The sequence below is a fragment of the Nylanderia fulva genome, unplaced genomic scaffold (assembly GCF_048542155.1).
Source record: "Nylanderia fulva isolate GAGA-0341 unplaced genomic scaffold, ASM4854215v1 Scaffold20, whole genome shotgun sequence".
Lineage (NCBI taxonomy): Eukaryota > Metazoa > Arthropoda > Insecta > Hymenoptera > Formicidae > Nylanderia > Nylanderia fulva.
Genome location: NW_028190264.1, coordinates 3125191 through 3138992, shown reverse-complemented (window position 1 = coordinate 3138992; position 13802 = coordinate 3125191). Strand labels below are relative to the sequence as shown.

Here is a 13802-nt window from a genome sequence, read left to right as displayed (position 1 = left end):
AATTACTTAATTAGTGCATAAGTAAAACGACTTTGTCTTGCGAAAACATGTAAAGCACGCGTTATAGCGAAGCGTCTTGATGTAATCGGTGCTTAAATATGGCAAGCTGATGGGGCGACTAAAGGAATCTAGAGAAGACACACATATAAACACAACACATACACAACACACAAATCGATTAGTATGTAATACGGCGGCCCGCTGTTTACGCCGACCTTGTCTCATATGAACGTGTATTTGCTGTAATTTAATTACAAGTAAACACGTCGAATCTGGTATTTAAAAGTTATAGTCCTCGAAGAAAATTGATCATCGTTCACCTCTAGTAGAAGATGACTATTCATGTGTATAATTAATTATTACTACCGCAATAATGAACATTTTTAATAACTTATCTTGTGTATATTTTAGCATTAGCCCTTTATATAATAAAGTCCACATGATGATAAGGTAATAATAGCGAATCTTTTTTTTCTTCGCGGTCAATCACAGATTCGAGCGTGCGCACGATTAGTAGATAATATGATGATGCATCAACCACGTCTTGCGTTATGCATTTATCATATTTACTTATCGTTTACAAACTGTAATTGAAGATATATTTGTGCCAGAATTGCAAAAATATCGTACCAACGATGGTCTTGTTCGAAAGTCTTAATCACCCGTCTTTCTCAAATCTTCAATGTCAGCGTGAAGCAACTTCTATGTGAAAGTAACATGAAACCTATTTATGCTGCTAAAATTTTTGTTATACGCGAACTTTGCGAATGAAAAAAATGTCTTTCGTGCTCGAAAATGACGAAGAAACTTTTGCTAAAACTATGTATAATTAAATCAAAATTCAAATAAGAATGTAAGAAATGTAAATGGATAAAGATGTTATGATTTAATTATCAAGTAATAATTTATGTTAAATTTAGAAATGTTATATTTATGTGATTTGGAGTAAAAAAAGAGGACAATTTTCACAAATGTCTAATTTTATACTCTTTAAAAAAATGTTTTGAAGAATCTTGGAAATTAGCAAGTAGCAAATGAGGAAAAACCATTTCCAACAAGGAAATCTTATTGAGTTGAATACATGAAAAAAACTGTATGCATATATACTACTAGATAAAAAACTAGATCTTTGCAAATTAATCTTATATAATCATCATATACATATGTGTGCATAGGTGTACTGGTGAGAGTGTCATGATATTGATAACACGAAGGCTATCCGGTGATCGGCCGAACCCGACCTACGGTGAACAGAATGGACACTTTGCTGTCCGAGAGCAACAGTGAAAGTATTAACGCGTCCCCCTTTCGTATCTGGAACGAGCGAGGGGGACCTGTAGTTCCTGAGCGTGTATTCTCCGTGCGGCACGCATTGGGAACGACCCTGGCTGACGTCGCCGCCGCTGCTGCCGTCGTCGTCGTCGTCGTCATCCTCCTCACCGTTCACTGCCAGTCTTCAGTTTACCGCGCTCAGTGCGGTCGATCGTGTTGCGATCGTGGAGGAGACTCGCACATGCGAGGAGTTCGCCAATGTATCAATAGGACCTACTACGAGACTTCGATGTGACTCTTCGACTACTTATCTGCAAAACTGACGATTGTTCTTCAGGGTATGTGAAGACGTTAATCGAGTATTTACTCGATCATTTTTGAAAGTTATTGCAATAGAATTAAATACATTAATCATTTGTCAATCATTATCAAAGATCATTGTTTTATCTATAATATTCAAAGCGTTGATTAATCAAATTGAACAGATTTCAAGAGATAATGTCATACTTTCTTTTGCAATATTGGAAACAATTTTTATATTGTAAACGAGAAAATTTATCAAACAACGTAATGAAATATTGTAGTCCTTTTTTATATAAAAATTATTATTGAAAATGTTTTAACAATAGACTTGTAATGATTGTCATTGATTAAGGATAAATTAATTAAATATTTCTTAAGGATGTTACGTGCGCGATCATGTGATCTTCAATCCTGTGCTGAGAGAAAATCTTGGTTTCACTTTGCACAAGTCTTGTTTATATTTAAACTTACATTCTGGAGCGAGATTAAGATGTGTGTGTAATGCCTGAATAATTTAATACAGTAGCAAACTCTGCAAAACTTAGCACCGAACACATATCTCGCTCGATGAATTCAATGTCATCTTGCAGCTTTACAATAATAGTAGGACTTTGTTCCCCGTAAATCTAAAGAAATGATAACATAATAGAAGACTGACGAATGATTTAATAACTGACACGTTTATAAGTCGTTAGCTTGACCTATAGCATGAATTCGATAATGATGCGTGATAGCGAATCACTATCATTTACATACTATTATTTCATAGTTATTCATATGATTGTTCATATATTATTGTTATATGAGTTGAAAATTTATATGCAATAGCATGTATTAAGAAAAAATAACTTTTATTTGATAATTTACATGCAATAGCGTGTATTAAGAAAAAATAACTTTAAATAATTATACATAAAGCATTTAAATAAATTATTTACATTAGCCTCTCTGAATTAATGCAGACAATTTAAAAATCTATAAGTATTTCATAGTATGTATAATATGTACACGCATCTTTGTACGCATCTTTATCGATTTTACAGAGTGCAGAATTATGTTATTGAACGATATTGTTTGATTCTTTTTTTAGTTACTCGCAAGATAATAGCATGATTAACGTAATTATTCATTTTGCAGGTATCGAAAGCATGAATATCTATGAAAGCATATATACGAGTGTGAAGTTTGTACCTACTGCAATGCGTCTTTTCACATTAGCAATGTGATCTGCAGTTTTGCATATAGATTTTGTGGAAATTTTCGTGAAGGACGTAGTATTAAAATTGTATTTACTTTATACTACATATTTATTACCTGCTCAGAATACATCAATGTTGTTTTATAATCAAAAGTTAAAAGAATAAATTTATCTTTCTGTGCAGAGTAAATAGCAAACAATTATAACTTTCACAGACAATGCATTATAACTTTCACGGCCATATATTTATTCACATATATTATATAACTGTATAATTTATATAAATTAGTTTATTTTGTTTTAAAATAGATTTTAATTGAAAAGTAAAGTTTTATAAAGTATAACTAATTTAATAAAAGAGGTAATAAATTTTATCGAGTTTTGTTAAGAGAAATTTACTTTTACCAATTTCTATGATTTAGCGAGGACGACAATAATGATAAAAGATATAGAAGTATATTATTAGTGAGTTGATGCATAAATCATAAGCTTCTTAGACATTGAGTTTTAAATAGGTCGTATAAATACGGAAATACTATTATTTTTTTTAATAGCATATGTAATAATTTTGATATAAATACGTGACAAATTTTTGTATTTGTGGACGTTATCATTCTCGTACTGATCTAACTATTCACTGCACTTTACTATTATTATTATTGTTAGAAAATATAAATAAATAAGTGGATGTGAAACGTTGTAATGCGTAGAAAAGATCTTGGAAACTTCGGAAATTGTACGAATCGTTACGTATAGACATGCTACACTTCCTGCTCGTATAATGGTGAAAATATAATCTGTACGATCGTACTTTTCACCGGGTGTAGACGTACAATCTCAACGGATTCCAAAGAGCGCCTTCAACTTTCTCATAGATTAGACTTCGCGTGACGTAGAGAGAGTGAACAGGTATCTCCTCCTCTCCTCTCACGTGGACTCCAGATAAAAAGACAACGAGGACAACACGAATAATCTCGGAACATGCATTTTTTGCCCGCTTTTAACACTATCCCCGTTCGATGTGTACATTGACATTTGCACATATTTCCATTTTATTTCCGTCCGCATTGAATTACCGATTAGAAATTTATATATACGTAAAATTTCAACCTAGCGTTATTTCGATATACAACCGCGAGATTTCTAATCTTTTATTCGATTACGTGCCGGCGCTCGAAAGTTAATTGCGCGCTTCTTTAATTTTTCTTTTTGCGCAGTTTTGCAATTTTTCTCTTTACAAAAGATCTTTTTCGCTCAATGATGTACCAATTCTTTATTCGTTTAGAAAAAATTTCGTTTCCATTTAGACCGCGTCGCGTAAGAAAGCGTTTGTGACGGGGTTCTTACTTACCTTCCATTTGCCAACAATCTCCTTTTGAGAAAGTTACGTGCATCAATCATCACGCTGAAAATTAATTATAAATCTCTAAAATATAATATTGAAGTTCTATGAAGAATATCATATAAAGATCAGACACACACATCTTGCTGCAAACAAAAATTTATTTGTAATCGACAGTAATTTATATTAAATTATTATTATACTTTTCTAAATATACGTATTTCATTGAACAATAATAATTAATAATGTTTGTGTTCAAATATGGGTTAAATTATCAGGTTTAAAATTTTCTTAAACATTCATACATATTCCGTACATACATATCTTTTCGAGATATGCGGAAATTTTATCTTTACAATTAATCTCGCTGTCAAGTGTAATTTTTTAAGTGCATTCCATCGTGTCTTTAATTCTAGATCGTGTTCCAAATGAAGATTATATGTTAGGACGAGTCTCGTTTGACTGCAATATTATCGCGGATATTATTGCGACGAACAGTTATCTTTAATTTCTCTTATTATATCTTTCAGGAAGCAGGTGTTATATAAAGGGACCACGCTGTTTGAATGATGAAACTACTTGCGGGCGTAGAGGAGGTGAGCGACCACTGTGAAAAAGAGTCTAATAATGGCCAACTGCATAACAATAATAGTCATGAAAAGCAATCTGCGACAGAATTGGTTCAAGAAGCAAGCAAGCCGCTCGTCAACAAGGTCAGTTGACGTTCCACATATAATGCATTGATTGTGTTGCATAAGATTTTAATTAAATCAAAAATAATTCAGGGAAAAGAAACTTAAGAAAGAACATTTCAAGAACAACATATAAGGGAATTAAAAGTGAATGGGTAGAAATAAATGCGGTACGATTATGCAGCGATTATACGTCACGCGAATTTGGTATATGCAACTGTAAATGAATGACGATAAAAATAGTATGCTTTATGGAAAACTCGCGAGATCAATAATTTAATTCCGGAAACTGTCGAACTACGTAAGAGAACATTATAGTTGAAATGCTCTATTTCTTACTACAGTCATTTTCTTCCATTTTATAAATTGAAGACATGAATTGGTGCTTTCTAGGTTGCGCATAAACTGTAATTTTGCATTTCTCCCTTTCTTGTGTACCATATATTGCGATTAATCCTTATTTTTATCGTCGTGAAAATTCAACGTTTTGAATAAAATCTATTTCGTTAAAATACATTAATCATTCACAATTTATCATTACAAAACCGCGTTAACTTATTATGTTAATCATGACAGATAAAGGGAATTGATCATTAATTATTCGATGAGTATTTATCACGATGATGGTATATATATATACGCATATATTTTGAAATTATATTCCGGCAAAATCCGACATTATTCGATCATTATTTTCTTTCTGCCTGCAATGCTAATCATTCTAATCATAGTGGGATGCCAGTACAACTACGAGAGAATCGATTTCGCTAGCTATGGACTCTCGTGGCCGAGAGAGGAAAACAGACGGTATAAACTTGACACACTCGGATGAAAGGCAGGTCCCGTTGTGGCCTACTTACCGCATTTATATCTTCACAAGATGTAGTGTGACTAAAACGTTTTATACATCCTTGTCTACGATTTTTTGCAAGTCATTAGGAACGTATTCTGTACGCATTAAGTTTCCCTTCTAATTAAGTACATCTTTAATTTACTCGAGCGATTTTGTGCCTTAACATTAATCATAAAATCAGTCGTATATGGAATCAATCTGTATTCTAGATATTAATCTGTATTCTGAACAATACAGATAGATCACTAAATTAATATTAAATGAGTCCCAATCATTATTCAACTAAAATCGATACATTAAATGTTATTCCATTATAATTAAACATTAGAATTTCATACAAAGAATTGATTTACTATATTTATAAACAAATTTGTAAAATTTATATGAAACAGAATTATTTTAAGTAGCTTAATGAGAATTACGTCAGATTAAAAAGGAAACTCATTGTATTCTAAAGTCGTCTCACATATCATTGTGAGACAGTTTACATTGCTGAGGAATGCGACGAACGAAAGCGATGAAAGCACTTCGTATTGTTTAGAATATTACGAGTGCAACGAAGCGTTATTATGCGGTCTTTTCTCTTAAGGTACTTTTACATATTATTGAAATCTAGATTCAATCACGTTAAAAGAAAATATGACTTCTATTCCATTCAATACATTATTGTTCAATATAATGTGAAATTTTTCATACACAGATATTATTTTTTAAAAGTATGAATATATTAGCTAAAAATACCTATAGGCTGTGTCAGAAATTGAGGAATTGCAACATTTTTTTATTTGATTCATTAATATGATTAAGAGACATAATATTTTTGTCTGATTTTAAGGAAACTTTTTTTTAATATTTACAGTTGATGCTATATATATATATATATATTTATATATATTAATAATATTTATAGTTGATTTAAAAAAATGTAGCTTACATAAGTATCACTTATTATATGTATAATTTTAACTTCAACAACACCTTTACTTGATTTGAAAAAAAAATTCTTAAAATGATTATTCAAGTACCATTATTATCCAATACTTAAAAAATAGTATTCTTTTCAATTTAGCACGTAAGAACGCTACAATCAAGAAGACATACGTGACTCTTTTAATATAGGTATACTATATAAAATATTGAATGCACACTTCATTATCCGAACAACAAAAGAGTCTGAAAGACAATTATATAAAATAAATGTCTAAAATTTGATATATTATTAAAAATTGTATGTTTGAATATATCAAATATGTCTTAATTTTCTCTTCTTATTCAAACAGGCATGCGACAATTCGACAGTCAAGGAAAAACCGGAAGAGGAAGAAGATATGAGACGATTACGTCGGTTCGAAGAGGCGCCCGAATTTCTTCAATATAATCCATACATACTACGTGGTTACCGAGGCTGCTTGACCACCAAACTATGCCTCGAAAGGTTGAGTTTAATGTTTCTTAACTCATAAAAAAATAGGCAATAAACGGGTCTCGAAGATAATGGATACATTCATATTTCAACGCGGGCGATAGAACATACGCTTTTTGATGGAAAAATTGCGTTTTCTAGCATATTTTGGTGGACAAACGAGACCGTCAACATATGGAGTCACATCTTCGGCTGGATGCTCTTCTTCGGTCTGACACTATACGATCTCTGTTTACTGAATATTCATGCGCCGTTCAGCGACAAATTGATCGTGTCCTTGCTGCTTCTTTGTTTTCAGGTAAGAAAATTAATAAAATATGAAAAAAAAGAAAAAGGAAAAAATGACTAAATGAATTAATAAAATTTCCTTTAGATATGTATGATTCTTTCGTCCGTATATCACACATTTTCGTGTCGAAGCGAAAAGGATTACTGGTGCTTCTTATCCTTCGACTTGTTCGGCATTGCTCTGAGCATGTTGTCGATCTACTTGTCTGGTGTTTATTATGCTTTTTGGTGTCACCAGGTAATGCGCACACATTAGTTCTTATCTAGTTATTATTTCAGCAAGACTTTAGGTATTTAAATTTATATATATACCATATATCAATTGTGAAAAGTTAAAAAAATATTTCTATAATTTCGTATTGTATTATTACAGTTAACAAATTAAACTGGTTCATGAATTTTTTACAGGAATTACAGTGGTTCTATCTGATAACTGTGCTCGTAATCTTCATTTTCGCGATGATACTGCAGATACCGAGCCTGAATATCAACGGCAACATTAAGCTAGCTGTATTTGTGTCTTGGGCGATATATGGAGTGCTGCCAACGCTGCATTGGACCATCGCGATGGGCGGCTTCGATAATCCGATCGTTAAGTTACTCATTCCCAGAGTGATAGGAATGTACATTATTAACGCGATAGCGTTCGCGTTCTACATGTTCAAGATACCCGAACGTTTTTGCCCAGGTAATTATTATCGGCGATTACTGCGTTCGTTATCATAATAGCATTCTGCACGATAATACTTTACTAAAAAAAAAAAAATAGTATAACTGTTCATTGTCGCGTGTTGAAATAAACAAATTCACAATATACTTTCACCGTAGGCTGGGTAGACTATGTCGGTTCATCGCATCAATGGTGGCACGCATTGGTCGTGCTAGCTCTCTATTACTGGCATAACAGTGGAATGCTTTATGTGGAATACAGAATGAATCATGGATGTCCAAGGAGTAGGCCATTATGACATACGGATTCCGACGGCCAGCCACGTACGTCTAAATGATAGTCATAACTCAATGTTGGTTGCGACTAGTACCATAAATTTATGTGTATATGTGCGTTTAACCACATTTTCACAATATCCAGTATATTCCATATCTCCGGTCGCATCTAAGATACGCATTGTATTTTTAATTTTTATTAAAGGGAGAGAAAAAAATATTAATTTTATAATAGATAAAATACATAAATATTCATATAGATATAATATTTGAATGAGAGCGTAAAAGCTCAAGATATATTTTGTGTAATTACAACATTTACAATCTCGTAAAAAAAATTTATGACTACTAAAATTACACCGAATTATACTGCGATAAGTTCAAAGTTTATAATTGCAAATATTCTGTTACAGCGTCCGTCCTCGCCATGGACTGTGCTTGCTTGATGAAGGCTTGGTCGTCGTTAATCACGGAACCGCCGTTTTATGGTATCTCGAAGAATACATCTTGCGAGATACAAAATCCACTGCGAGTATACGCGTATCGATAGTCTCGATACGTCTTTAGGGAATAATTAGATTGCGATTTTTAAATGGAAAGAAACACTCGCCGTGGGTATTATTTGCAATGGTCTGTAGCTCTATTTATGTTCATTCAACATCGATATTTATACCTATTTTGCAAGAATAATTTTTTTTTCATCTTAAACCACGTTCTTTTTTTAGGTCCTTAATCTTAGCAGGATTAAAGACAAGTTAATATTAATTAATTATTCAATGTCATTAAAAATATTCTTGAAATTTACAATTCCAAATTAGAAATATATTTAACAATAAATATAATAAATAGAAATAGAAATAGAAACATATATATATATATTATATTAAAATTTTTATATAAAGAAATTTTAACTAACTAGATTTATTAATAAGTGATTTATAAACAGATCTTAAGGAATTGTAACAATGAAGAGATGAGATTTTGTAACCATTTCCTGCTGGGGTTAAATGCAAGCCTTTTTAAGGATATTTATCTTTGTTAGAACTGTTTTTGTTTTTTTTTATACATTTAAAGGAGACTGGGACATTTCGAATTATTCGAAATAGATTAATAAGAACACAGCGTTTTGTATGCATTTTTTTATAAATATTTTAAGAATAATAGTAGAGGGAAAAATATTGAGACGTGGGTTTATTTGACGAGAAAAAGTATTTTCTTTATTATTTGAGAGTTTATTGATATCGAACATGTGCGACGTATTAGTGAAATATCAGCGAGTGATTATTAATAGTGTGAAGCGATACCGACTGCTTTTGCAATGCGGCTAAAATAGGGACGTTACGTAATTTTGCAAACCATTAAACTTCCAACGTATATTTATGCACATGATTCGCACATTTTCCAATTACAAACTGTACAGACGGGATAGTTGTACTAAACAAGCATAACGATATTATAATATATATTGTACGAATACTTTACCTCTGATTCCAATAAGAATTCCATGTTTCGGAGAGGTAGCCTTTTTACACTATTTAAGTAGATGGTAACGGCTGTAATGAAACAATAGTTTCCTGAATTGTTGAAAATAAGAGAAATAAATATTTTATTTATTAATAAGAATATTTACCGCCTGAAAAATTCCTTCTTTGTAAAACAATGTTTCTCTTTTTTATAATTACTTTCTTTTATAATTACTTCTTTAATATATATATAATTATTTTTTACTGTCATTATTACATACATATATGTATATATACATATACATCATATAATTACATATAATAAATACTGCAATAATTGCTTTTTATAATTATCTATTAAAGGTATCGAAATGAACAAAAATATGATATTTACATCTATATTTTTGTATAAAACATGTGTAGTTTTTAGAATTACTATATTATTTACACAACCTGTTATTTATTGAGTAAACTCTCTTATTATCATCAATTCATAATTCCCGCGTATATGCACGGTTTGCTATGGTGGCGTTACTGCATTCACACGGTTTCCGTTTCCGCTATTCTCGAGTCGCGATTAGTCGCGATCGTGCGCGTTTATATTTCTCTCGTTTTTAAACGCGAAATTATATCAATTATTCGTGAAATACTTGCTGAAAATGATACAGAAGTCGATTCAAGAGCAATACGAATAAGGTACGTGATAGCTGCATCGAAATTCTCAAGTTATACGCGTTTGTAATACAATATATTTGTCGACCAAAAATATTCGCGATTCTTGCTCAACTTTGACCATTGAAATTCTAATTTGCTATTTTCAATTACAATTTTGGCTCTTATCGCTTTCATATCTTAATATTTCTGTGAATATATGCATAAATCCTAAAATATCTCTCCATTGCAATATTTATGAGTATATTAATTTGTTAAATAAATTTTCTTGAATTTTTTTCAGACATTGAGTACTCGTTCCATTGATATATGAAGCAAGTATTTCAGTCGGTACGTGAAGTTAGGCGAGTATTCCGCTTCGCTTCCAGAGGGCGCCACCCTTCCGAAAAAGGTAGTATTATCTTCGCCATTTCATTTCTCAGTCTTTACATGTCGCAGTTCGCGCGCGTTTTTTTACATCGCGAAGTTATGTTAATTGTTTGTGAAAAATATTTTTGTCGGAAATGATACAGAAGTCGATTCCCGAATAACACGAATAAGATATGCGATAGCTACATCGAAATTTTCAAGTTGTACGCGTTCTCAACATTAATATTTGTCGACAAGAAAAATGTACAATTTTCGCGTTTAACTTTGACCATCTCTTGAAATTTTTTATTACTATTTTGGCTCTTATCGTTTTCATATTTTAATATTTCGGTGAATGTACATAAATTTTTATAAAATATCACAATCTCTAATCGCATTATTTATTTATTGAATAAATTTTCATTTTTTTTTCAGATATCGTAGCATATCTCAGCCGGCATAAAAAGTCAACGCTTCTATTCCATTTGAAGATGATTATTGCACCATTGTTCCTGTGAACTTCAAAAAGGTATGTTCTTGCCATCGCAAAATTATATTAATCGTTTGCGAAATATTTGCCGAAAATGACGCAGAAGTTGAAATTCCTGATAATATGAATAAAAGGTACATAATAGCGTATGTAAATTTTATATATTATGTGCATATTTTTACGAACCAATATGTTTATCGAACAAAAATGTTCGTATATGTTTGGCCGAAACTACTTTTTGAATTCTTACATTATTATGCATTATGATCGATTTGCATTTTGATTATTATTGAATATCATCCACGATTATGTGCTGCAATTATGCAGCATATTATATACAAACATTGCTCTATATCATTTATATGTATATTAAAATAACCGAAAGACTTTCTTTTGCTTAAAAAAATTTTAAATTTAAATAATCTATAATTTGCTACAAAATTCAGGACAGAATTCTATACCTATGTAATTATATATATATATATATATATATTATATAAAAGAGAAAACATATGTATATTAAAGGAAAAATTATATATATATATATATATATATATATATATATATATATATATACATACAATAAATACATATATTATATATATTATACATAATATTATTTTATATATTACATAAAATAATTGAAAATTATAAAAATTTTATCTTGAATTTTATTGCAAATTATAAATCATCTAAAAAAGTTTAAAACTATTATTTTGATAAAGTATCTTCATAATAAATTTTTTCTCATGAAAGGACTAATAAGAAAATCTGCTATTTGAATTTTATATATTTATTTAATTTCTTGAAACGTTTAAATTTTAATTGAAAAGAACTTCATAAATCATAGTTTGTTCAAATCAATATGCTATTATAATAATTCTCCAAAACTCAACATATCAATGAACAAAAATTATAAAACATTATTTTTTTAATTATAATATTTTTAAAATCTAGCTTTCCTCTCTTTCCTGTCTTTTAAAATTTGTATTTTAAATTTCTATTATTTCTATTGTAATTACTAAAAATAATCATATTGATTTTATGATTTAGTTGATACAACAAATGGTTATTATTTTATCTATATATATTTTTATTTATTATTAATAATATTAATGAATATAATACCTATTTTATTCATATATTAATTTAATAACAAATAACATTATATTAACTTATAAATAAGGATTTAGATAGAATAATCATTATTTTTTTATATTAACCGAATCATAAATCAATATGAATATTTAGTAATTAATCGAAAGTAATAGAAATCTAAAAGACACATTTAAAAAGAAAGAAGAGAGCTAGATTTAATAAATGTTGTAATTAAAAAAATAATGTAATATAATTTTTGTTCATTGGCATGTTAATTTTTGGGGAATTGTTATATTAATCATAAATCAATATGATTATTTAACGCAATAATATATTATTTATATAATATTAACTGCTTAAATAATGATTTATATATTGATTTATGATTCGGTTACTATAAAAAAAAATATTATTCTATCTCTATTCTTATTTATAAATTAAAATAAGATTATTTATTATTAATTTACATAATTAATATATAAAAATGATCTTTCTCTTTCCTATTTTTATTGTGATAAAGAAATGATCCGGCGGAAGTTAGATGTGCAGAGCATCCTTCCGTCTTACTAAGAGTCCTGTATAAGCCCTTTTGCAATCCTTTTGCGATTCACGAGTAACTTTCACTTTTTGTCGACGATGCGTCTAACCGAGCTACGGCGATTTTTTATCTATGCGAGAAAAAAAAGAAAGAGTGCGCACGGAGAGCGCGCCGGCAACTCTTAGAATTTACGTAGCACTTAATCCCGCCGCTTAGAAGGCCTCGGCAAAATCACCCTACTTCACATTCTCAGGTACCTATTCCTCCGTTCCTTTACGCCTTCTCCTTCGCCACTCATCATCGTGAACATCCTTGCTTCGCATTCGAGCACCTCTGCGTTCGCGCTTTTTATTAGCTGCTGAGAGCGGCGATATTTCCGTAAAGTATACCTTATCAGCGTATATCACTTTTAGCGCGGTGCCTTATTTTATAATGCACGAAAGAATAAAAATTAACATATAACAAAATAGTTTCTGTAATAGATAATTCTGGAATTGTGTGAGCAAATTGACAAATTCAAGTCTCTGATATCGATCTTTCGTGTTACATATTTATATTTTTTTTCTGCTTTCCCTGTTGTGTTGTTGGATATTATTTCTGATAATTTATCTAATTTTTTATCTCGTTTAAAAAATAATATTACAAAGAAATATGAATATCATTTTGAGATCAATATCATTATGAGAAAAAATATAGATTCTCACAAAGAGAAGTCGTAATATATCTTGTATATGAATAAATCAAACAATTGTTATCCTCTGTCGAAATAGTGCTTCGAAAATACCGCGAAAAGATTTCGCGAATCAGTTGCAAAGCCAATTCTTTAATTTTCATCTCTTAAAAAATAATAGTATCACAAAGAAATATCATTATGTGA

At 30.3% G+C, this 13802-nt stretch overlaps 1 protein-coding gene across 1 annotated transcript; it reads left to right on the top strand.

Moving 5' to 3' along the window:
• Positions 1-466: 466 nt before the first annotated feature.
• Positions 467-9939, top strand: LOC114944040 (progestin and adipoQ receptor family member 3). The gene is made up of 8 exons (XM_029319759.2): positions 467-1610; positions 4646-4828; positions 6941-7095; positions 7225-7381; positions 7457-7609; positions 7780-8059; positions 8200-8364; positions 8730-9939. The coding sequence occupies exons 2-7, from the start codon at positions 4682-4684 to the stop codon at positions 8337-8339; spliced, it is 1032 nt and encodes a 343-aa protein (XP_029175592.1). The 5' UTR covers positions 467-1610; positions 4646-4681; the 3' UTR covers positions 8340-8364; positions 8730-9939.
• Positions 9940-13802: the final 3863 nt, after the last annotated feature.

Bases quoted from the DNA above. Each gene is read 5' to 3' on its own strand.
- LOC114944040 (XM_029319759.2), top strand. From the start codon at position 4,682: ATGATGAAACTACTTGCGGGCGTAGAGGAGGTGAGCGACCACTGTGAA. The intron at 7,382-7,456 runs GTAAGAAAATTA...AATTTCCTTTAG, and splicing joins TGCTGCTTCTTTGTTTTCAG to ATATGTATGATTCTTTCGTC. The intron at 7,610-7,779 runs GTAATGCGCACA...AATTTTTTACAG, and splicing joins ATGCTTTTTGGTGTCACCAG to GAATTACAGTGGTTCTATCT.